Source organism: Sarcophilus harrisii, chromosome 6 (assembly GCF_902635505.1).
Source record: "Sarcophilus harrisii chromosome 6, mSarHar1.11, whole genome shotgun sequence".
Classification (NCBI taxonomy): Eukaryota; Metazoa; Chordata; class Mammalia; order Dasyuromorphia; family Dasyuridae; genus Sarcophilus; species Sarcophilus harrisii.
In genome coordinates, this window is record NC_045431.1 from 246,569,545 (window position 1) to 246,594,994 (window position 25,450).

Genomic DNA, 25,450 nt, shown 5'->3' on the forward strand with positions numbered 1-25,450 from the left:
GAAAATGGGAGGTTATGGTGAGGACCAAGAGGTGGATGCCGGGAAAATCTTCGCGGATTCCTGAGATAACGGACCCTGGCTTCTGGCACCGAGGCGATCCACGCCCGAGGGGGTTTCCTAGCGGAACGTGGGGCTCGAGAAATTACGGTACGTGTTCGGCTTACGCACCTGGATGATATGTAACCCGGAAGCCCGGAGCTAGTCCCCTCCCCCCATCCCCGCCCACGTGTTCCAGATAAGGAAACTGAGGACCCGAGATCACGTGTCTGTCCAAGTTCCCCCAGTGGCGCGTGATGAAAAGGCGTTTTCGTTCCCGGGGCTAAAATGTAAAGGTCCTTGTGCAGAATGAGAAACCGAGGCCCAGAGGGGGGCGTCGCCCGCCCGAAGTCACCCGGGTTCAGGAAACAGGGGGAGAGGGAGGGGCGGGAGGCAGCCAGCAGTCCCGAGGGGTCGGAACCCGGCGAGAGGAGCGAAGCATGCAGGCGGCGGGGAGCGGGCGGCCGGAGGCCTTCAGCCCGACCCAGGCCCCGCAGCTCCCAGCCGGGAGGACGGATCGGAAGCTCCAAAACTCCGACCAATCGCCCGGGAGAGTTTGGCCGTTCTCGCACCCGAAACTCATGAGTGACGGCTCAAGTTCCCGCCCCTTCCGCCCGTTGCACCAATCAGACACGAGTGGGTTCCAGGCGACGATCCAGGAAGTGTGCTCCGATAGGACAAAGGAAATTGAAGAGGGCGCGGCGATGACGCCATTTCCTGTCTGTCATGGCGGCGCCCTGAGACCCGCTAGACGTCCGACGGTCCTTTCCCGACCCTCGGGACACGTTTGTCTCTGTCTTTGGTGACTCGGACCGGGCCGGACCCCGTCTCGCAGCCATGTGGCGGCTGGTGTCGCGCGTCGGTGCTCCCGTCCTGAACGTGCTCCCGGCAGGTCAGGCGTTCGCCCCGGCCTGCTGCGCGCGCTCCCCTCCCCCACTTCCCCATCCCCCTCTCCCCATCCCCCGCCTTCCGCTGCGCCGCGTTGGGCCCCTGGAGCCTGGAGGGCTGGGAGTCCGTACCCCTCCGCCGTTCCCGAGCCGCGCCCCCCGGGGCAACTCCTCCGAGCCTCACTCTCTCTCTCCTGTGAGAGGGGCAGCAGGGGCCCAGCCGTGACTGGGCCGACGTGACCCTCCCTGCCCGTCGGGGGAAGGCTGGCCCCGGTCACCCTACAGCAGGTGCAGGAGTGCACGCGCACGCTCTAAGCGTTTACTGTTCGTCTGAGCGGGGATGCCGGCCACCAACGGAAGCCAGATGGTTCCGCCTCGGGGGCTTCCCTCCCAAACTGGGGCGGTGGCGTTTAAGCGGGGGTCCTGAGCCCCCCGGGAGTGGGGGGGCAGCCCCGGGACTCGGGCCCCCGCCGAGGCTGGGGAAGGGGCCAGCTGGAGTTGGGGTGCTGGTGCCCACCGCGCACGTGGCTTCCAAGGCCCAGTTCTGGGGTTCTAGAAGAAGAGGGGGCCAAAGGGACGCCCCAGATGCAAGGTCGGAAGGGGCGTATGGAGAAGGGACGGCAGCCAAAGGGACGCCCCAGATGCAAGGTCGGAAGGGGCGTATGGAGAAGGGACGGCAGCCAAAGGGACGCCCCAGATGCAAGGTGGGAAGGGGCGTATGGAGAAGGGACGGCAGCCAAAGGGACGCCCCAGATGCAAGGTGGGAAGGGGCGTATGGAAGGGACGGCAGCCAAAGGGACGCCCCAGATGCAAGGTGGGAAGGGGCGTATGGAGAAGGGACGGCAGCCAAAGGGACGCCCCAGATGCAAGGTGGGAAGGGGCGTATGGAGAAGGGACGGCAGCCAAAGGGACGCCCCAGATGCAAGGTGGGAAGGGGCGTATGGAGAAGGGACGGCAGCCAAAGGGACGCCCCAGATGCAAGGTGGGAAGGGGCGTATGGAGAAGGGACGGCAGCCAAAGGGACGCCCCAGATGCAAGGTGGGAAGGGGCGTATGGAGAAGGGACGGCAGCCAAAGGGACGCCCCAGATGCAAGGTGGGAAGGGGCGTATGGAGAAGGGACGGCAGCCAAAGGGACGCCCCAGATGCAAGGTGGGAAGGGGCGTATGGAGAAGGGACGGCAGCCAAAGGGATGCCCCAGATGCAAGGTCGGAAGGGGCGTATGGAGAAGGGACGGCAGCCAAAGGGACGCCCCAGATGCAAGGTGGGAAGGGGCGTATGGAGAAGGGACAGCAGCCAAAGGGACGGCAGTAGGGGACAGAGATGCAGTAGGTAAAGGAGAGAGAAGATGGAGGGGAATCGCTGACCACTGGTCAGCTGCTGCCTCCATCCCTTGCCCAGTTGAGGGGCTCCGGCCAGCTCCCTTTGGTCATCCCTCCTCTGCATCCAGAGGTCCTTAGTGTCCTGGGTCTGCGGTGGTCAGCAGAAGCTGATGGACCTCTTCTCAGAATCATGTCTGCAAGTGCAGGCAGTAAGACACGTTGGCCCACAAATACAGATAGTGGGTCCTTTAAGAACACGTTCATGCACAAACCTCAGCTTGCCGTGGGAAGGAGGGAGTTTTTTGTCTTTGGACACTGAAGCCTCTGCCAAAAAGCTCATGCTTCCCGGGACGTCAGCCTTTGTTCCATCTCTGAAGTCAAGTCCACATTTCATCGGGGCAGACCCGAAGACAGATCCCATCCCACTCCTCCGGGCATTCCAGCCCGAGCCGAATAATTCCCCACTTTGCCCGGTCAGGCTTAGGGTCCCGTGTTTGTAGACTAAAGATCGCCAGTGAGGCAGGTGGCGGGGAGGCTCGGCGCGGCCCCCGGCCTCCAAGTTTTGTCCTGTGGGTTTCCGTTATTTCTGAGTCCAGTCTCTGGTGATTTGGCTTTTCAGGTCCTGGAGCCGCCCAGCCCCTCAGTGCTGGCATGAAGACCTTCCTCCCAGTGCCGACCTATGAAGGTGAGAGATCTCCTCTATATCCCCAGCTGGTACAAGGCTCAGCAGGAAGTCCTGCTGTCTGGAGGGCGGGGAGAGCCCTTAATGGCAGGGGCCGCCTTATACTGTTTACCGCAGAAGCATGCTCCCACTTGTGCCGGGCACAGCGTTGGCCCTCCATACCCACCTGGCTGGAGCGACAAAGTTCAGTCCACAAAGTCATTCTTGAGCCCCACCTGTGGGGAGGGCATGGAGCTGTGCAAGCACTAAGCACAAAAGCAAACCATGCACATGCAGGGCCAGGAGGCCCTGAGGACATTTGTATTCTGGTCACATTCAAGCCCAGCCACAGAGAGTCCCTATCCCAGGGCTACACACCAAGCAGGGGTAGAAATTCACCTCCCCCTCTCCTTTAAAAAGGAGGAGGTCCACAGGGGCAGAACATTTGGTATAAGGGACTGATCTGCAGAAGAGGTGACATTAAAACAAACTCTAAATGAAAATGGACGTTTTAAGAGCTTTCTCAGCCAGAATGCACACCTTTAGGGTCTGGGGGTTCACCAGTATGGCCGCTCCCTCCTCCAGTGCAGGTGGCAGCCTCGGCCCTACTTTACGAAAGGTGTTTGTTAATTGCTGTGCCAAAAAGATGCCCATGTTCAAGGCCTTCTGCCTTGCCTAGGCCCTCCTCTGGGGTAAGCCGTGGGAACGTAGCTTTCAAGATTCTCTCAGTGCAGAAATGCAGCCCTGGAGGATGTTGGGGGCATTTATAGCTACTGACCCGTAACCTCCCCCCAGGAAGCTTTGTGCTTCACTGCACTGACCTGCAAGTCGGTGCTCCTTGATATGACCTCTGCCCTTCTCCTTAGGTGTTACTATTCCCGATAAACCCAAGCTCAAGTTTATCGATCGGATCCCAATCGTGCCGAAGGTGAGACGGGAACCCAAGCACCTGAACGATATCCGAGGACCATCCACCGAAGCCACCGACTTCACCGAGGGTAATTTTGGTATCCTGGTGAGTGACCCCAGAAATTGGGAGTGGGGTCGGGAGGTCAAGTCCCAAGCCTTCTCTTAGCTAATTCTGACTTTCTCTGCAGACTCTGCCTTGGTGTTGGCTCCTACTTCCTTCCAGTTGCATCCTCTGAAAGTAGCTTTCCCTGATCTCTCTCAATACTGGTACCATCCTGTTGAGATTTCTGCCCATTTCCCCTCTCCATATCAAGATATGGGCATTTAGAAGCTCCTCGAGGGCAGGGACTGTTTGTATCCCCAGTGTCTGGCATTTAGTAAGTGCTAAATAAATGCTGCTTCTGGTGGCTGCGGTTCCATCAGAGTCAGAACTAAGACAATGCCAAGGAGGCAGTGACTGAGGTAGCTGGCAGAGGGAGCTTTTTCTAAATACACGTCAACTTTCCACCATTTGAAACACATGAATAAATGCTCAGGGACAATCAGTAGAGTCCCAGGTGGAGGACAATTCAGATCTAGCCTCAGACACATCCTAGCTTAGGCAAGTCACTTAATAGTGGAGATTATAATAGCACTTATCACCCAGGATTGTTGTGAGGATCAAATGAGATGAAACATAGTTAACACATGAGAGAATATATGTGACTGGCACTTAGTACCATCACCCATCTTCCACTGTATACACATTGTCTCCACAATGTCCTCTGGTATAGTGTGGACCAGAATCGCTATCACTTAGCTCAGTCAGCATCGTGCTTCACTCATAGTAGGTGCTTAACAAATATTTATGGTTTTGAATTTAAGTTCTTCTCATTACTTGTACATCTTCTGGTGGAAAAATCCCAGAGCAAGAAAAGATAAGCAATAAGGGGATCAACTCCACTGTAATCAGACATTAGTTGCTTTTGCCTCCTTGCCCAAGCATCTTGGGCAAAGTTGTCATGATGATGCTTCTTGTTAAAAGCTCTTTGCAGTCCAGCTCCAGCCTAATTCTACTGCAACTTCCTGCCCTCTGCTTACCCCATTGAACTCTATATTTAAGTCAAACAGGCTTATTTACAGTTACCCAAACTTAACATCCCCTCTTTCATCTTTGGGACTTTGCACTGGCTGTCTTTCCTGGAATGTCCTCCCCCTTTTCCCTTTTGGACCCCCAAAATCTCTTCACTGCCTCTTTAGGAGAGACCTTTTCCAGTTCCTCCAGTTATCAGTGCTCCCTCCTAAAATTTCTTTGTATTTTTTGTGTAAGGGTTGCATCTTCCAGTAGAAAGCAAGCTCCTGGAGGTCAGAGACTGAGCAGCTTTGTCTTCAAATCCCTAACAGCAGGTGTTTGATGCACGCTGATTGTTTTCCTCATTCCCGTCTCCTTTCCAGGCCCTGGGTGGCGGCTATCTTCACTGGGGCCATTTTGAAATGATGCGTCTGACAATCAACCGTTCCTTGGACAGCAAGAACATGTTTGCCATCTGGCGTGTCCCCGGCCCATACAAGCCCATCACCCGCAAGGGCATAGGCCAGCGCATGGGCGGCGGCAAAGGCGCCATCGACCACTACGTGACGGCGGTCAGGACTGGCCGCCTCATCCTGGAGATCGGGGGCCGCTGCGAGTTTGGTGAGGTGGAACCCTTCCTCAAGCAGGTGGCCCACAAGCTGCCCTTCCAAGCCAAGGCCGTGAGCCGAGAGTCTCTGGCAAAGATGCGGGAGGAGCAGAGGGAGCGGGAGCTCAACAACCAGAACCCCTGGACCTTCGAGCGCATCGCTTCAGCCAACATGCTGGGAATAAGGAAGGTGCTGAGCCCCTACGACCTGACCCAGAAGGGGCGCTACTGGGGCAAGTTCTTCCTGCCCAACCGTGTCTAATGCCCCAGCACTTCTGAGCACCCCCAGATGAACGGATGGTCTCTGCAAAGCTCTGGGATGAGGAGAAGCACAGGGTGCATCATGCAGAGTTGAATAAGAGTTGGTTCTACGGAAGTCTTGGCCCCTTTAAAGTGGCTCTGAAACACAGGTCCTTGCCTCAGAACCAGGGACACCTGGATTCACTCTGTGACCCTGGGCAACACCAAAGTGCTCCATGCTTTTGGCAGCCAGAAGACATGGCCTGAATGGTAATGGGAGTTTCTTCAGCAAAGAGGAATCCTTATCACAGGGGACCTTAAACCTGTAAATCTTGGAACCTTTTGGAAGTAGGATGAATCCTATAGAAACTCTTCTCAAAGTCATATTTTTATACAGAAATATGTTTATTGAAATCTAAAAAAGAAAAATCCAGAGGCCCCAGATCAACCCCTGCCCTATTTTCCCTATTCCTGTGAGATCTTCCATTTGGGGGAACTTCCAGTGTGGAAATTCCCTCCCATTATTGAACCTTAATAAATTTTCTGTAACTTATGACTATAAGAAGGTATCTGTGACACTGTTATTGAAACTGAGTTAATAAATTTATTAAGTACCTATTCTGTGTTAAGTACTGGGGATGCAAAGATAGTCTCTGGCCTTACATATCCATGTGTTAGAGGCAAGACTGAAACCTGTGTCACTGTGGCCCTGCCCTCTTGCATCAATAATTGGAAGGAGGTAAGGTCGTAGAGGGAGTGATAAAGCAAAGGTAAAGGAATAAATCAGCAGGATGGAAAATAGGATGAACCAAAGAGAAATCCTACCTTCCCCACATCCCCCAACTGTCTTCAGATTCATGAGACTCCCATACACAAACCTTCGGCACAGCCATCTTTACTCAGTGTGACTTTATTTGTTAAATTCACACCCTCGACAACTCTGTATTTTTGATATAGCAACAGAGAGATTAATCTGGACCAAGACTTCCTCTGTCCAGGTGAAATCCCCCACCAGTCCTTCTAGACTCGATGTCAGTGAGACAAAAGCACTGAGAAGCTTATAGCAGGTATCCATGATGGTATCTGACCCCATGCTCGGCTCCTCCGCTCCTTCCCATTCACCAAGCTCCTTGTGCACAGGTCTGTAATGTACACACCCCCCTCTCTGATTTTCCCTCCCATCATTTAGCACAATGCAAACAGAGTCAGTCACTCTATTTGTTGACTTGGCCCCCAATTCTGTGTGTTATCAGAAAGTGCCTTTCTGCATGGAGTCAGGGGCTGAGCTAACCCTCTCTTTATAGTAGAATTACATGCAGGACCACCCCCTGTCAGGAGGGGACTGATGGAGATGGCACAGATTGAAGTGCCATACTTTCAGCAGGGGAAAGTTAAGATCATAGACTCAGGGCCCCTGAGAGACCATTCAGTCTGCTACACTTTTTATAATTGAGGAAACAAAAAAATTAAATGATTTGCCTGTGGTTACATATCCACTTTTTGACAAAATTTGAACCCAGGACTCCCTGAGACAAGTCCAGTACTCTATCCCACTACATCAGCTCCCTTGAGCCCTCAGTTTATGCATGAGTTCTGTTACTTGGAACGATGACCTTGTTCACAAAAATGAATGGAGGCGGCTCCTTAAAGTACCTCCCAGTGTATCCTTTCAACATGTAAATAATCCTATCTCAGCGAATCGCAATTACCTTGAAGTCCCTGCTCTGTTCTGCAGGACCTTGGAGACAAAAGCGGGAACCAAACACTTTCCATCAGTGCACACCAAAATGCTGGCCAGCAGGGAAGTGATTGGAAGACAAGCTGCAGGGGGAGGTGAAGAACCAGCACCTTCACCTGTCCATCACCTAATCGGATGTTGCCAACTACAGTGCCAAGAGCATTCCCTGGCTTTGGATTGGGGACCTGGCCAAAATCCTGCCTCTGCTACTTAAACTGGGACCTCGGTCTTGCTTTCCCCATCTGAAAAATGAAGTTGAACTGGGTGGTCTCCAAGATCCCCTCCGGCTCTAAATCTAAATTAATGGAAGCACTTGAAGAGAGAAAATTTATATAATCTTGAATAAGCGTTTTGGGATTCAAAAGGCAAATTCCCTCTTTATCTTGAATATCCCAAACCCAAATGTCTACGAACACAAATAGGCTCTGAAAAGCCATGAGATCCAGGACAAGTCACTTCACAGTTCAGTCTCATTTTCTTTCTCTGAAGACTGAGGGGATTGGACTAGACAGCCTCTGAAGTGCCTTATATCTACAATGCCAGACAGTCTTTCTGTAGGCTGATTTATTCTCTTCTCCAATTAGCCTCTTTTCCCCCCTAAACGGCCATTAGTCACAAGGGGGCGCCATGGGATTAGGGATCAGTTTCACAGTGTTGGAAGAGCTCTCAGACATCAAGTCCAACCCCTCTCATTTTATCCAGACTCTATTTTATCTAGGATAAGGTCTTGACTTATCCTACATCACAGAGCTAGTATGTTTCTATGACAAGATTCAAAACTAGCTGTTTGTGACTTTCAAATTTTGTGCTTTATTCAAGGACCACACCATTTAGCAAGCCATCATTATGGATTCATGTAAATCCATCTCCACCCCAGGGGAAAGGGTCTATGGTGCCCTCTCCAGATGCTTTTGGATAGGAACATATTGGGAATGAGAATAGATATTCCCAGTTAAGTAAAGACGAGCTATCCCTGGAACCGTGTTTTACAACATCAAAGTCCCTTCATCGCCTAGATTGGGATGGGGGCAAATTTGGTTAATCTGAAAATAGAGTACTCGACTTAACTAGATGTAACTAGTGGGCCCTGGGAAAGAGACAGAAGATATCGAGAAGAGGTTAATAACTACCCTAAACAAAGTTAATAAATCAATCGTCCACATATCAAGAGCTGGAAGGGGTCTCTGAGGATTTCATTTTATAGATGAGTAAACTGAGGCCCAGCAAAGTAGGAATTTGCCCACTAGTAGTGAGTGTCAGAGGTGAGATTTAAATCTAGGTCCTCTTGAGGCATTTTTTCCATGGTATCAAGAAGGTCTTCTTCAAGTTGGAGCTATTGTGAAAGCCTGAATTTAACCCAAAATGTCAAAGGTGTACAGCCCTTCTGTTGTACTTGCTTCCTGAACCTAACTGCCTATTCCTCCCTAATCATTTACACTATTAACTCCTACTCTTCGATCAACTTGATTCACTTTTTCCTCAACCTGCCCATCACTTCTCCATGTGTCTAAGAGGATATAAAATGAAAAGGAAGGCGTTTGGATGGTAGCTGTTCAGGGCCACCAACTGGGACTTCTCAAAGGAGAGGCAAAAGTAGCCAAGAAATCTTCAGTGGAGGGATGGCACCACCAGGTTGGAAAAAGGAAAGGAAATGTTAATCCAGGATCCATCTAGAACCAAAAAAAATACATAAATAAATCAAAACACAAAGTTGAAGGGAAGGTCATAAAATAGTAATGTCAGCCAATATTACTAACTTCTCATTGTACAGAGTTAATTTAATAATACTTCATTCTCATTCCTTTGAAATAGCCCTAAATGAGAATCTTTCTGGCAAAAATTAAAATACCATTTAGGTCTACTTCAGACCCTTCTTCCCAAAATTTCAAAGTCCTTGACAAAATTAACCACGTTTCTCCCTTTCTCCTTTTCCCCTTTCCTAAATATTAGCCTCCCTTCCTAAGTTTGAGTTTTGCCCTCAGGAGAAAGTAAGCGTTTTGAGGACAAGAACTACTTTCATTCTTATCCTGTGTCAGCTTACTTAGTGCTTGTTGAGTGAAACAGAATCATCATTTTGCAAGTGGGAAGAAGATCCAGAGAAGGTTTACAGAGACAGCTGGCCTGGGTACTGAAACCAGGATTCTCAAGGACAATCTCAGGGATGCCCTTTTAAATGGAGCTCTTAACCACCTGGCAACTGTCCCTATTATCCCTCACAACTTAACCCAGATTGCATTACTCCATCTCTCCAGCCTTCCTTTTCTCCCATTTGAAAGATTTTTCTATGCATTGTAAGTTCTTAAGAGCGCAGGGACTTTTATTTTTGTCTTAATATTCTCAGCACGCAGAATGTTTCCTGACATAGTAAACACTGAATAAATTGCTGGCTGATTGCTCATTATAGCAGTCCACCCTCATCAAGGCATTTTTCTATGAATATCCCAAATTAATGGGAATATCTAAGGATCCAGGAATCCCCAGTCACACACATTCATCTGTCTCACTTAATGGTAACCCTGCAGCTGGACCATGTAGCCTGTTCAAGAGGGAGACTTTCTCCATCATCCAACATCTCCTCCCCACAGAGGACTCACCTGAAGCAGGTGCTCAAGGTCAAAGTGGGCTTTTCAGGCAAAGATGCTCCCAATGGTGGATGCCAAGATGATGGCAAGAATAATGCAGCAAATCATGATCATTATCTTCTTCTGCTCATCCAGGAGAAGGAAAGAGAAAGCACAGAAGCAACGTAATACCAATGTACAAAGAGAATTCTGTGGGAACTGGAGCTCCCAAAGCAAATGAGGGCAAAGGAGAGACAACGGGAAGGAAAAAACGAACATGGAACTGGCTTTTGGAATCCAAAGTGCTACCATTGAGCGATTTATCCCAAACATGGAAAACCCAAGATGAATTTTATGAGATCTTTAATTTAGAGCTAGAAAGACCCTTGGAGGCATCTAGCTCAACTTCTTCCTTCACAGACAAAAGAACCTAAGCTCAAGACTTTCCCCAAATCATACAAATTCAGTGTCTTGGGCAGGATTTGAAGTCAGGTCCTCCTGTTCCAAGTCCAGTATTCTATTCACCACTTAATTTGTTCCTGTCTTGAGAAGCCAGAATCCTTTCAAGACTGCAAGATTTAGAGTTGGAAGTAATCTGAAGTTGTTTAGTGCCCTGCTTTTACACGTGGCACCTGGAGACAGGACCCACAGTGACATGGGTAACAGGAGAGATCCAAGATTCCAACCCAAACCTTCCAATTCCAGTGCCCTTCCCCCATCCCCTCAATACTAGCTCTTGGTCAGTGGCAACCAGAGAATGCAGAACCAGCTACCCAGAAATTTATGCCCCGGCTTGTAGGGGGAAACACCCACACATCTGCCCTGCCTCCGCCCCAAATAGAGTCTTCTCCATCTTTACTTCCTCACTGACATGACTCACTCCCCGAGTGAGTGATCTTCAAATCTGAAGAGTTGTCCGAAAAATTAAATCGGTGGCTCTGATCTCAAAATCTGAGACCGGGAGGTCTTCCCGTGATCCCACCCTCCAATGGAAGACCTCCTTCACTTTCTGACCCCCCTCCTTTCTCCTATCCCATCCCTGGGTAACTACAACCAGCTGCTTCCTCTTTTGCTATTCCCATTGAAAGATTATTGGAGGAATAAACTAGGAAACCCTCACTTCTACATCAAAACCTTTTTCTCTCTTAATTTGCTCCCCTTCACCATCGTAATTCTAGAAAAAGTAGCCTACATTGATTTAATCTATTTTCTCCTCACCCACTCACTCCATAGTCCCCAACAATCTGGTTTCTGTCCTCCGTACTCTACTGAAACAGTGACCTCCAAACTCAATTCCAAATCCTTCTCTTTGACCTTTTAACAACACTTAACCCAACTGAAAACCCCCTCTTTCTCAATGCTTTTTTCCCCCTTTGCTCTCTTTGACATCTGTTAACTGTTCTGAGTTTTGCTTTTTGGTGTGTGTAGGTGTGTGTATTTCCTGATTCCTCATGATCTTCACTATTCAAATATTTAGAGCTATAAATAACCTCAGAAATCATACCATCTTATGACAGGAAGAAAAATTAAAATTAAAGAGCTCAGTTGATCTGCCTGTTGTGATAAGTGTCCAAGACAAGATTTGAACTCGGGTCTTTGACTTCCTTTAGTCACATCCTCTATGCCAGTGGTTCTCAAACTTTTGTTCTCAGTTTCTTTATATTAAAAATTATTTTTATATGAAAAATTACTGAGGATCTGTCCAAAGAGTTTTTTATGTGGGTTATATTTATATACTTGCTACATTCAAAATAAAAACTCATTTTGAATTTGTAGATCCCCTTTAATGGTTTTAAAGCCCCCCCAGGATTCTGTGGACTACACTTTGAGATCCACTGCTCCATGCCACAGTGCCTCCAACCTCCTAAATATACTTTCCTCCCAACATTCCATTCTCAGCCATCTTCCTCCCCTTCACTCTCTCCCTTGGTCATTTTTTCCATTCACATGACTCCAATTGTAGGCAGTGTCTCCCAAATCTGTCTTGATCCTCAATTTCTCCCCAGAACCTCAGTCCTACTTCAACAACTGCTTGTTACATACTTCATCATCAACTGTCAAAATGTTGTACCTCAGCCAAAAGAAATCTCCCTCCTCCCGTAAGTTCTCTATTTCTGTTGACAGTTCTATCAACTTAGTCAACTCGGGCTCAAAATCTTGTTGACCAGCTCCAAAACACCCCTCATCTACTTTCTTTTCTATTTCCACTGCCAACTGTCCTATGAGCTCTTAAAGGGCAAGGTCTTTGTCACTTTAACTTGGCAGTCCCCAGAACACAGCAGGGTAACTCATATTTGCTAGGCAGTTAATTTAATTTCACGCCCGTCGTTCTGTACCAAGATCCACTTCCCAAGGCGATTTCATTTGTTGTGTAGAATTTGAGCAAGACCTGAAAATAGACATCCCATCACTGGACATCCATGGGGGAAGGTGGAGACAAGGCATTCTCACAATCAATATAAATTCATTTATTTAAATTAATAATAAAACAATCAAATTTCCATTAAAAAAAAAAACCAAAAACCTTCACTTCCAGACACATAATACAATTCCCAGCCTCACATGAGATCAAAGCCGTGCATTTGGGTTTGCTCCCTTTTGGTGCCAGAGCCAGTCTCCTCTTCAATGTCAAACGTCACAGCCTTGGGCAAGAACAGTGCTGTAACCCCATGGCTCTGTCTACACATTGAAGGGCGCTTAGAGTGGACCCTGGAAAAGGCATTTTTGGACAGTGGCTTGGATTGGAGATCCTGCTCGTCCTTGGAGTCATTAAGGTTGAGGGTTAAGTCAATGAAGGGTAAAGTTTGAGAATAAACTTCATGGACCAGGTGAGAAATCAACCAGTTAATGTTGGTATAAATCCAGTATCAGCTCCATATCCAGTATCAGCTACATTTATATATATGTATATACACACTCACTCACTCTTTTCTCTCTCACACTCACAAACTCTCTCTCTCTCACTCCCGCTCTCGTTCTCTCTCCTATATTTAAGCAACTAAAAGACAACATTGGCCATCCCTGCCAACCCCAGAGGGTTAGGGGTCCATCGCTGAGGAGTCTTAAAAGAGAACACCTTCCAAAAAACCCCAATTCTTACCACCTCCCACCCCCACCTCCCCTCCAATTCCTTCTGGAATAGTAATCGAAGAATCAATGAAACTACCCCTTAGCACCTAGAATGTCAGAGGGGAAACAAGTGACAAGAAGCCCAGACCCCACCTCACCTTGTGATATCACCAAAGATTAGGTCTCTCCTACAGTTCCTCTATAAACCAGTTTTCACACATTGGAGTTCTGGCTGCCCCCTAGGCAGAGAGCCACTTGACCTTCTCCATTAGACACCAACTGGTTTCCAAGATACCTGCTCCCAAACACAGCCAGGGATGGGCTCAGCCTTGGCAAACAACCTCAGAGATGACGTCATCCCAGTCCCTCCTTTGGTAAACAGCCACACATAAGAATGTGTACGTATCCACCAAGGAATCCAAAGTCCACACAGGCCCGCTGGCTTCCCGAGAGGGTAAGGAGTCAGAATCTGACTCCTTTTTACAGGGCCCAGTTCTTACTATCACTCTTCACCTCGGTTCCCTTTCTAACCCCGGTCTCTAGGGAGCATCACAAAGATCATTGGTAGCACCCCCCCACCGGGGGAGATCGAGGCTTAAGCCCTCTCCTCACCCAGAATGGCAGAGGCAGACTGATTTCCAAATGTTCTTAACCATTTGTTCAAGAAATAGACAATAAAGAAAAAGTTATTGCAGTTCCTGAGAAAAGACTATTCCATGAGGTAGAAAGCAGCATCCTGGAAGCCTTGTGAAGGGGGCTCCCAAGTTGCAATTCCAGAAAAGGAGGCCTGGGAAGGAAGCATTGCATAGGTGGAAAAGGGTTAGCAGGACACTCCAAAAAGGAGATCTAGGCTTGGATCAGGACCGGCTAGTTACTTCCTGGGCTCAGGAAATGGTGACCCAGTCCCAAGTTGGGGTTAACTAGGGAACAAAAGCATGTGTCCTGCTCACTCTGCGGAGATCTTTGAGAGGCAACTCCCATCCAGTCCAAAGGAAGAGGTGCAGGGATCCGGCTGGGATAGGATCAGGTTCTGGGAGAAGCAGGGGAGGAGGCGCTGGTCAGTGCACAGGTGGCCGGTGAGGATTGACAGGACTCGGCAGCAGGCCAGGGAGGTGAGGGGCAAGGAGGAGCTACTGGAAAAAGGAAGAACACCAAAGGGGAAATTCATTAGCAACTAGGCATAAAAGAGTCAACTTGCAAACCCGAGTCACTTAACAGGGAACGAGACGTCCCCATTCCTACAAGCAAGGATGCTCACAACACTTTTCTGGGCATAAGCCAATCCCCAGGGCAGAGTGCCCAGACAGTCTGCTCAAGGGAAACCAGAGGTTTTAGAGTCTCAAAGAATGTTGGAGATCATTTGGTTTAGGTCTCTGATCTTTGTCCAGAGAATGGCACGAGAGGGAGGGGGCAGGGGAAGAGACTGAAGCAGAGGAGAGAAAAAGAGACACAGAAAGAGAGAGAGAGGGAGGGAAGGAGAGGAAGAGAGGAGAGAGGAGAGAGGAGAGAAAAGAGAGGAAAGAGGAGAGAGGAGAGAGTAGAGAGGGAGAGAGAGAGAGAGAGAGGAGAAGAAAGAGCTGATACAGAGAGAAAAGAAGAGAGGCAAAGAAAGACAATCAGAGAGTGAGTGAGGAAAAGAGAGAGGAAGAGAAAAGAGACAGAAAAAAGACTGACAGAAACAGGAAGGAGAGAGAGAAACAGAAAGAGAAAAGAGAGGAGAGAAGAGCGGAGAGAAAAGAAAAGGAGGGAAAGAACGACAGAGAGTCAGAGAGAGAAAAAGAGTGAGGAAGAGAAAAAGAGGAAGAGAGAGACACACAGAGAGAGAAAAAAAGAAATGGCTTGAAACAGAGAGAAAGAAAAGAGAGAAAGAGAAAATGGGGGACAGAGACAAACAGAAAGAGAAAAGAGAGAGGAGAGAGAAGAAAAAGAAAAAAGAGAAAGACAGAAACAAAGAGAAAGAAAAAAAAGAGAGAAGAGAGAGATGCCCTTCCCCTAATCTACTACATGAAGATATCATTAGTGCATCTTTTACCCTTCATCAGATTTCAGAAAGTCTACGGTGGCATACAGGAAGACCAGAACAGTTTTTAATTAATAATATAACATTTAACTAATTAATGATAATTATTAATAATTAATAACAAGTAATAACACCATTTATATGGTACCTTACATTGTGCAAAGAACTTTAAAAATATCTCACCTGATCCTCACAACAATCTGGGGAAGTAGATGTTATTATCCCCATTTTACAATTGAAAAAAATCGAGATATAGAGATTTTGAATGACTTACCCAGAGTCACACAGCTAGTATTTGAAGTCACTCAGACTCAGGTTTTCCTGAATCAAGTCCTGAGCTCTAAGGATCACATCATGGTGGTCCTCCCAAGAATCTAGACCATCCCCCGCCCCACAAGGAGGCATCACAGTGAAAGTATAATGAAGAAACTGTCCACAAAAGATTGTCTGGAAAGGGGAGTTGCAATTTACATTTATATTTATTTTTATTTTTATATCTCTGTTCAGTTATGTATTATGTATATTAAATATTGTATTTATATTTGTTTTGTTTATATTGTTTATATTATTTATTTACAAGGTATTATTTATATTAATATATATTATTCATATTCTCTTCATTGCTAACTTGAGACTCAATGTTCAGTCATTAGGGAGCCTGGGGTTCATTAAGGCTTCCCTAATTCCTACAAAGGCTAATTCCAACATTTGAAAGCACTTACAGCCCTGGCATTTACTAATTCCAACAGCCTCCAACTGGGTAGCTGAGTGAGAGAGAGAAAATGAAGACTCAGCAGAAGTAACGGAGCCAATGGCCGGGGAGGCCCAGCCCCACAGTCCTGCACAGGGCTTTAGTCACAGTTCTACTTTCTGTTTTCCTAACCAGATGGTCCCCCAGCCCCGCCCTATGGCCATCACCTCATCTCCTCTCCCTAAAGAAAGCAGAAGGTTAAATGCATTGAGAGTCCACACCATCCTGTCACATGAAATGTAGCCGTGAAGAAGAAGGAAGTAGCCTTAACCAGAGAGTGTTTGTGAGGCTCTCAGGAAGGGAAGAAGGAGAAGATGCAGACAAAGGAAGTGGAGAACAGGAGTCGGGGATCATAGTTTAGAGCTGAAAGGGGACTTCGAGGCCATCTCATCCAGCCCCAATCATTTTACAGTTGAGGGAACAGAAGCACAGAAATGAAGCGACTTTGCCCAATGTCACACAAGTCTCAGAGGCAAGATCTGAATTCAGGTTCTCCTGGTTCTAAGTCCTGTCCTCTATCCAGTGTACCACCATTCAGCTCACTAGTCCTTGAAGGCTCTCTTCCCGTGTACCAGAAAGAAACTGAGGTAATAGCTGCAGATCAGACAAGAGTACTAGAAATGTCCCTGCTGAGAATTAGGCTTGGCCAGTCTTACAAACAGACCACATAAATCATCCTGAAGAGGGCTAATTAATTAACCAACAATCCATTAATTGTTCCCATTTCTGCAGCAATTAAAGGATACTCGCACATTTTCTTCCCAATAACTCTGATATGAGCCACACAAGTTTGCGTTACCCTTATTTTTACAGATGTGGACATTGAGGTTTCAATTAAATGACATGGTAATAAAACCAGGCCTCAGACCCAGGTGTCCCGACTCCCAAGCAAAGAGCTCTCTTCACTCCCTCATCCCTTTGCTTTTCCCTCATCAGCTGACTGGAGAGCAATAGGAAATTTAAAAAGCAACGATTCCATGTTTTTATATCACTTTTCTCTGAGGCTTTCCACATTAAAAATACAAGATAACAGACATTCAAAAAAATTTAATTACAAAAAGACAAAACATCATTTAAAAAAAACCAGCCTCCCCCCAATACAAATGTGAAAGTCAAGGAAGAGCCCAGAAACCAAATCCCAAAGCCTAGCCTCTCAAGTGCCCAATCCACAGCTCCATTTACACAGGAAAGGAGCAGACACAAAAGTGGAGCAGATAGAGAAAGCAAGTTGCAAGATCCACCAAGCCGGTGAGTGTTCAGAAAGAAACCAAGCAAGCACTGAGATAACCCAGACCCTGTGCTTCCCCAGATTCACTGAGAAAAGCAAAGTGTAGCCCCAGAGCAAGACTGATTAAGTGGAGAGACATGGAAGAAGCACAGACCACAGTGACAGCCTAGGGGGCCGACTGTCCCTAGTGATTTAGCTTAGGAATTCCAAGAGGCTCTGAGATTCCCTGAAGCAGGAGAGAAAGGAGCAGATATTGAAATCAAATGTGGGTTAGTTCTCTCTCTGAGGATCGATAGAGCCCCTGAAGACGAGCAGGTCCATACTACTTACAGTTCAGTGCCAGCACTCAATGGGAGCTGCTGTTATTTCAGCCTGATGGAAAGCCCGATGATCAGAGCTAAAATGCCCAGTGCCACCACAACTATGATAATGATAATTACCATTTTCTGGAGGGGAAGTATAAGAGAGAGGAAGAAGAAATTATAAATAACCAAGAAGAACAAATTAACTGGCTACGGTCCTGTTACAAAGGAGGAGTTAATTAGCAAGTCTGATCATTGATGTGAGGGGCCCAAAAAATACTCTCAAGTCAACTTTTTAAGGCAATTTCAGTTCAGAAAATAGTAGACCTTGTCATACCAGGAAATTCACTACTTCTGTAGTAGTAAATTGTCTAAGAAAAGTCTGAAAGAAAGGGCTTATTGGCCATCTGATATTTTGTTACTTTAACTAATTATTGAAATGAAGTTGGAACATTCAATTATTTCCACCTGCTGATAGCAAATATTATCTCAAAATTTTGGTGCTCTGGGACAAAGTCTCTGTCGCTCCACCTTTGTTATGGCTTCACTATGAGCCAACACATTCAGCCCTAGGTCATCTCTGCATTGAAAGAAGTTTTCCGTCTGTAGCCCAGATAATCAGGCAGCTATCCCTTTGAAGAATAGTGACTGTGGGGCAGCTAGATTGGTGTAGTAGATAACACACCCGCCCTGAAGTCAGGAGGACCGAGTTCAAATCTGATCTCAAATACTTAATATTTAACACTTCCTGGCTGTGTGACTCTGGACAAGTCAGTTAACTCCAATTGCTTCAGAAAAAAAAAAAAAGAGAGTAGTGATAGCTTCTGACCTTAACGAAATATGTCAAGAGACTGCGTTTTTAAACATTCTTCTTAAGTGAGAATGTAACTTTCTTGAAAATAAAGGAAGTTATGTTTTTGTCTTTGTATAAATGAGGAAACAAAAAAGTCCCCCTTTATAGAGAGCTTCTTCCCCTCACTGTACAGATAAAGAAACAAAAAGTCTTTCATTGCACAGACTGAGGAAACTATCCTCTTCCCAACTCCTATTATATCCAATATATACTAGAGATTTAATATATTCTTATTGATGGACTGGCGCCTAATAAATGTTGACTAGTACTGAACTAAATGCCAGCAGGGAAGGATACAAAATTACTTCAAGTTTCCACATAACAACTATAACTACTACTACTATTACTACAAGTATTATTACTACTACTACATAACTACTACAACTACTACTCCTATTCCTAGTCCTACTACTACTGCTACTGATAGGTAACATTTAAATAGAACTTCCAATTTTTATAAAGTTCTTTACATACATAATCTCCTTTGATCCTCACAAAAATCCAGGTTCAAGAGATGGTATAACTCCAGTTTATGACTGAGGAAAATCAGCTCAAAGAGCTAAAGTGACTTCCCTAGTGTCACACAACTTACAAGTATCAGAGGCAGGATTTGAACCCAGGTGTCTCTTGAATCCACACCTAGCACACTGTCCTATACCATACAGCTGGTCACCTCTCCTTGAGGATTAATAAATTGAAAGGGATGAGGGTTATTATCACCTTAGCAGGTGCTATGGGCGTGCTATGAGATAGAGCTTTAGAACAGCAAACTAGACCAAAGAGATTGTGAGACAGAAGGCTCATCAGGCTTCTGTGGAGAAGAGATTTCCAGATAGAAAACAGTTAAGCTTGACGAGACACAGAGACAACACGGATGCCAGATGCCAAGAACCAGGTAGAAAGAAAAGTCTGAGAAACTGCCGCCACTTGAGCAAAAAAGTCTTTTGATGCAGAGTCCTGATTATGAGAGAACTGATGGGATTGTTTCTATTTCTACAGAGCCCACTGCTCACATTACCAAATTAGTACAGGCCAGCGCCAGGAACAAGGCCCAGATCATCTACGGCTACATCATGATGCTACGCCATCTCTCTTAAATGCCATCATTGTGCCAGGAGCGGGGTTTGGAAGGAGGCTCATTGGTCCTTAAACCCAAGTCTCCTTTGTCATTCTGATTGCTGTCTGGGAGAGGAGACACTCGGCTACCAATCGGTCCCAATAAGAGGTAAGATTTTGGCACTGTCTTCAAAGCAAGGGTTCTTTTTATAGATTCATTTTGTGAAGAGGCTTAAAGACTATCCGGCACAAATGAGGAAACCAAAGGTTCCTATTGGACAAGTGAGGAAACTGGGGTCCCAGTATACGCCTATATTGTACAGATGCCAGTCCCATTGTACACATGAGAAAACCAGGGACAGATAAGGGACCCTATAATACACGTAAGGAAACTGAGGATCCCATGTATATCCTTCCTCATTGTATAGTTAAGAAAACAACACCAGGGGAAACTGACTTCCTCTACGGTTACGAAATTAGTAGGAAGCCTGTAACAAACTCAGCTCATGGGACTCCTAGTCCAGCACCTTCTATATACCTGAGCCTGTGTGAAAACAGGATTCATGCCAGTCCAAAATGAGAATAAAGGGATGGTAGTGATTCTACTGGGAAGACTGCGACAGAGGATGGACAGAGAGGAAGAACCAAGAACAAAGGGACAGTAGTTATTCTACCGGGAGAACTGAGGCCAAGGATGGACAGACAGGAAGGGCTGACCACAAAGGGAACAAGGCAGGTGGGGCCAAGGCTAAAGCTCTCACCCTCCGAGCTTCACTCTGGTATTTCACAGCCTTTTTAGTGTCCGCCACAGCCCTCTCCACAAAGCCTACTGACTGGTCCATGTTGTTCTCAATGCGATCAATCATGGCTCCCTTTCCAAGAAAGCGAGAGGCGGCAGCAGCAGAAAGCAGAGGCGGCATGGTAGAAAATAGGAAGGAAAAATAGCAAACAAAGTGGGCGCTCTCTTCAGGCAAGGCCCCAGGGTACTCTCACCTTCCGGGCCTGACTCCGATATTTCACGGCCTTCTTGGTCTCATCGCGAGCCTTCTCCACGTGGTCCACTGTATGCATCACATTCAGTTCTATGTTATCTATCATCTCCCCCTGTGAAGGACAGGTAGTGGTCACATTCTGCATGAAGCCCAATGCCCCCAAGACAGAAGCAACCCTCAGGGCTGATTACTCAGAGCTAAGAGTTCACTGACTTCAGATAAGACTAGAAGAGGTCTTCATGGTCATCTTACTTATGAGGAAACTGAGGTTCAGAGAAGAAATGCCTTGCCCAAATGGCATCATAGATTTAGAACTAGAAGGCATCATCTGATCCAATCTGATCATTTAACTGAAAGGGAAACCGAGGCCCTGCAATGGAGTTTAACACCATTACACCTTATCTTCAGGGCACATTTTATATTTACTAAAGGCTCAAGAAACATTCTCTCATGTGATCTTCATAATCTCCGAGGCAGGAAGTATAAATATTTTTACCCTTCCTTTGTAGATGAGGGGGCTGAGGCTGGCGCAAAGTTGTTCATTATCAAGGAAGAGGGTCAGAAGAGAAAAGCTTCAAATGCCAAACTCAGTGGTCTCATATCCTATATTTCTTTTCCTACATGGCCAAGTGGCGAGCTAGTCAGGACATCATTCTCTCCTAATTCATTTAACCTTTTTCTTAAGGTCCATCCTTAATGGGATCCTGGTTTTCTCACAATGATCTTATATCATTATTTAGACAGAGATTTTTTATCCAGGATCTATGAACTTGGTTTTTTGTTTATTTGTTTTTGTAAATATTTTAACAACCATTTCAATATGATTGGTTTCCTTTGCAATATGATAATTTTATTTTATGCATTATTCTGAACAGGGATCCATAAGCTTTATTGAACTGCTAAAAGCGTCCATGTAACAGAAAAATCTAATAAACTCAGCTCAGCTCTGAGAGATGGAAAAGTGGCCAATCTTCACTCCTCCTGTTCCCTCCTCCAGGAAGGAGTCTCGGAATGAGATGCCTTAACTCTCTCATATACTCATCGCCCCCATTTGTTGTGTCAAGAGAGAGAAATCTAAATCCTCTCTCTTCAGTCCATTCCCTGGCAAACAAAAGTTGAAGGCCCCACGCTCCATGCACGAAGATGTCCTCCACCTCCCCCATCATTAGAGACCAGAAGCAGAACAAGAGTGCACTCACCATTCCCCTAGTCTCACACCCGATCCTCGCATGGCATTGTGGGCAAAAAAAACACAGAAAGTGGAGGAGGAGAACTTGAGGTCTAGAGGGGTACCCGAGATCAAGTAAGCTCAACAGAGAGGGAGAAAAGGAGAGATTCCTACCCAACAGGAGCCCTGGGAACTAGCTTTGCTAACTAGTCAGTAGGCAAGCGGGTTAGAACCAAGCTTTAAAGTCATGTGCTAATTATTATTACAGCAGCTCCATTATCTAGGGCTTTACCATTTACACCTCACCCTAGCATCTCAGGGAGACACACACTCCGCCCCCCCCTCCCCCCCCTTGTAGACAATTAACTAATGGAAGGACATGAACAAAAATCATCCAGGATGGTGAGCATGAGAAGACTGCAATATGCCCTCGAGGAGGAAGAGGACCCACATGGATGGGGTCACCTGTCAGTTGGAATATTCACAGCTCACAAAGCATGTTCCTCATAGCTACTCTTTGAGGAGTTAAAAGTGACACTTATTATCCCCTTTTGACAGATGAAGAAACTGAGGTTCATAAAAGTCACTTGCAAGACATGCAGTCAGTTTGGGCCCAGCCAAAAGCTCAGGACCTCGGGCCAGAAAGAACCTTAAGGAAAGTCTAGTCTCACTGTTTATTTCACAGATGAAGAAACAGAATCTCCAAGAAGAAAGATGAACTGGCTGTGAGTAGGTGAGCAGAAAGAGGCAGGGCCAGGATTTAAAGCTAGATTCCATGCTCTTGCTACCATTCCATGTTGGGTCTAGCCAGGCTGCCTCCTATTGAGATCTAGAAGTCATCTTGGTTTTCCTAAGCTGAGCTGTTCCATCCTATCAGTGGTCACCGAACCATCCTCCCTACACTTCCTGTCTCCTTCCCTGGGTCCAGGGCTGTGCCCTCTGCCAGCTCACTGCCCCTGCCCAATGTCAGGTTACCTGGTTTTCCACCAGCATGGCGATATCCACAAACATGTCGTGCAGCTCCTTGATGCTGCTCTCCAGCCGGACAATGTCCTTGTGCCGTCCTTCAATCTCACTGAGGGCTTGCTTAGAGATCTGGGAGTCAATGATCTGCAAAACATCCCTACACATGACATGTGTGCTTCTCCCCACCACCACCATCCTCTGCCCATCTTGTCTTCTCCCTCCCCATCTGTCTGTCTCTCTGTGTCTCTGTCTGTCTCTGTCACTGTCTCTCTCTGCCTCTGTCTCTTTTTGAATGTCTGTCTCTGTCTCTCTGTCTCTCTCCCTCTTTCTCTTCCTCTCTCTATCTCTGTCACACACACACACACACACACACACACACACACACTTCATTCAAACTGTTATTCAGCGCCTACTAGGTACACAGCAAGAGGGAACATGGCACAGTAGAAAGAGTCTCTAACTGCCTTGGAGTTCAAGTCCTGCCACAGACACTTAACTGTGTGACTCTAGACAAGTCACTTAACCCCTGGTTGCCCTAAGCTTCCAGGACACAAGTAGCTGTTCTTCATCAGTGGAAAGTTTTTTAATAGGTATTCCCCACAGTGGGGGGAAAAAAAGTCCCAGGTCACAATTAGGTTTAGGATAACCCTAAGCCCACCCCCTCACAAAAGATCAGCGTTCTCTACGTAGGGAGTCTGATGAGTCATTTTACTGGAGGGAATTCCCATTGGGGACCTTTCATATCTGAATGCAGCCCAATATGTATTCTCTGACTTCTGGGGCATTCAAGACAGAGTAACTCGGGATCACGAGGGCCCATATGTGGCAGTCAACAAGCATTTATTAAACACCTATTGTGTTCCAGGCCCTGCACTAAATGCTAGGGATTTCTTAAAAAGAAAAAACTCTTCCCCTTCTCATAGAAATCTCATTCTACTGGAGGAGATAATACCTAAACAATCCCATCAAAATATATATGGCATAAATGGAAGGTAATCTCAGAGAATTAGCCCTGGGAGCCGGGGGAAGGACCAGTAAAGTTCCATGTCCTAGAAACAGCCAAAAGAGGGATCCAAGATGGTTCCTGAAGGAAGCTGGGAGGTGGAGAAAGGAGAGCTGGGCTTGAACAAATGTTTTTTGCCTACAAGACTGGCTCTCTAACCAGCCACCACACAGCCTCCAGTTTAAGAGCTAAGGCTCAGGATACAGAGATGCACTAAGGCTCAGACCCAGCCCTGGAGCAGCTTTACAATCTCACTTAATTCTGCTGAGACAAAGGGAAACATGAAAAATCCAAACTGAGCATTCCAGGGAAACTGAGGCCCAGAGCAGTCCCTTTTAGCTGAGAGCTGGAAAAGACAGGAGGAGAATGGGCACAAAGGCATCCTGCGCTTTATTTTTCCCATCCTCCCAACTCTTGCCTGTGTTTTTCCAAAGGTCCCTGCCCCTAAGGCTAGGCCCTAATGTAAGCTCCTCAAGGGCAGGAACTGCCTCCTCTTTGTCTTTGTCTGTTCAGCAGCAGGAACAGTGTCTGGTCCAGAGCAGGCGATTAATAAACACTTGCGATTGATTGGTGGATCCCCACTCCATCAAGGCTAGCCGTGCCCCTCCTGATCCCCCAGCCCCCCTCTTCTCAGAACACTCACCCCAGAAGTAAAGATGGCTGGGTTCCCACTCTCCAGCATCTCCTCCAGTTCCTCGTCTGTGGTTTTCTTGCCGGCTTTAGCCCAAAGGAAAGAGAGTGTCAGACACAGAAGATCAGAACAGATCCTTTAACAGGTGTCCTGGAAACCAGGCCTAAGGGGAGCATGTTGTAAAATCCAGGGTAAAAATCAAAGCTTTTGATTAGTACATGCACTGCGTGCTCCCTCTCACTGCTGGGACTAGACCAAAAGTCAGATGACCAGGAAGAACATCATCAGATAGTGAATATACAGAAACCAAGAATATATGGGTTTGAAGTCAATCTGGCACTTACTAGCTGGGGGACCTCAGAGAATGCTCCTGGAGCCTCAGTTTCCTTGTGTGTTAAATGAGAGGGCAAATAAGTGGGAAGGCCCCCTTTAAGGTCCCTGCTAGCCCTAAGCAACCCTATAGGTACCAGGGCACGCTAGGCCCAGGAGAAAAAGAGAATTCAAATTTCATGACTGCTAAAAGCCATGAGTAAAGGCTTTTTTTTTTTTTTTTTTTTTAACTTTAAAGTAAAGATACATTAAAAAAAAAAAAAAAAAAAAAAAGCTTTGGATCTTAAGAAGGAAAGCCCTGGCTCTGACACCTTCACAAAAGTGGAGTCTTCAGATCAAATGCTGTGCTGGTCTAGGTCTCCAATTCCAAATTGTAATGGAGCTAAAACCTGACTGTCTTCTCTACGTTCCCCAGGATGAGGGGCACAAGCCATGGTAAACAATATCGCTTGGGGTTGGCAACAGAAACTTGGCCTGGGCCAAAGCCACCAGGCCGTGGCGGGTGATGGGCAACCATGAAAAGGGGGGTTGTAGAATGGGGGGAGACCCAAAAACCTACTAATTTCCAGTTGCCTCTGGATGCGCCCTTTACTGCGTTCTCGGAAGTCCACCTGGGCTTCATTGTACTTGGTCATCACTTCCACAAACTTCCTGGAGAGGACCGAGTGCTGTGGGGAGAGGGAAGAGGCATGAGATGCTGCGGGTGGGTGCCCTCGGCCCCTCCTTCTGCTCTGCTCTGCTCTTCCCACATCCTTCAAAGATCCAATCTGTCACACGCTTAGCTGACACATAGTGGGGCCTAATAAATGCTTGTTCCCTCCCTCCTCTCCCACCACAAATACCCATCAAAGTGTCCCATACTTCCTCTTTGGGCTCCCATGAGAAATCTTCCAATGCCTTAATATAGTCCCTCTAAGACTGGAGGGGGCTCTAAGCTCAGACACTTTCTGTCTTTTTTCTTCCTCTGCTTTGGATCCTCTTCCTTCCCTTTCCTTCCCCAACCAGTATCCAGTCAAGAACCAAGGTTGCGGATTCAGAAGGTCTCACATTGATCCCTTCTTCTCTGTGTCC

General features: G+C 46.9%; 2 protein-coding genes across 7 annotated transcripts in view; one reads left to right on the forward strand and one right to left on the reverse strand.

The window, feature by feature from the left end:
- Nucleotides 1-731: 731 nt before the first annotated feature.
- On the forward strand, nt 732-7,634 carry MRPL16 (mitochondrial ribosomal protein L16). Of its 3 annotated transcripts, none has more exons than XM_003773992.4 (4): nt 732-928; nt 2,863-2,928; nt 3,771-3,919; nt 5,248-7,634. In XM_003773992.4, the coding sequence occupies exons 1-4, from the start codon at nt 874-876 to the stop codon at nt 5,731-5,733; spliced, it is 756 nt and encodes a 251-aa protein (XP_003774040.1). In that variant the 5' UTR covers nt 732-873; the 3' UTR covers nt 5,734-7,634. The 3 variants fall into 3 exon arrangements, with proteins under 3 accessions (XP_003774040.1, XP_031798939.1, XP_031798938.1); XM_031943079.1 differs by lacking the exon at nt 732-928 and adding an exon at nt 1,250-1,515; XM_031943078.1 differs by lacking the exon at nt 732-928 and adding an exon at nt 1,706-2,185.
- A 4,820-nt stretch (nt 7,635-12,454) lies between these two features.
- Nucleotides 12,455-25,450, reverse strand: part of STX3 (syntaxin 3) — a 46,976-nt gene continuing 33,980 nt past the window's right edge. The window contains exons 6-11 of one of the 4 annotated variants that reach the window (XM_031943082.1): nt 24,939-25,047; nt 24,062-24,135; nt 22,425-22,559; nt 20,283-20,393; nt 17,519-17,524; nt 12,455-14,212 (exon numbers count right to left, since the gene is read on the reverse strand). In XM_031943082.1, coding sequence (XP_031798942.1) covers nt 14,210-14,212; nt 17,519-17,524; nt 20,283-20,393; nt 22,425-22,559; nt 24,062-24,135; nt 24,939-25,047 — 438 coding nt within the window. In that variant the 3' untranslated portion in view covers nt 12,455-14,209. Of the gene's footprint in view, nt 14,213-17,408; nt 17,525-20,282; nt 20,394-22,424; nt 22,560-24,061; nt 24,136-24,938; nt 25,048-25,450 lie in introns of all 4 variants that reach the window. The other 3 variants (XM_031943081.1, XM_031943083.1, XM_031943084.1) reach the window with 3 other exon arrangements.

Excerpts from the sequence above, each read along its gene's own strand:
- MRPL16 (XM_031943078.1), top strand. The coding sequence starts at position 1,843 with ATGCAAGGTGGGAAGGGGCGTATGGAGAAGGGACGGCAGCCAAAGGGA. Across the intron at positions 2,186-2,862 it reads AGGGACGCCCCAGATGCAAG|GTCCTGGAGCCGCCCAGCCC; the intron begins GTGGGAAGGGGC and ends TTGGCTTTTCAG. Across the intron at positions 2,929-3,770 it reads CCCAGTGCCGACCTATGAAG|GTGTTACTATTCCCGATAAA; the intron begins GTGAGAGATCTC and ends CCTTCTCCTTAG.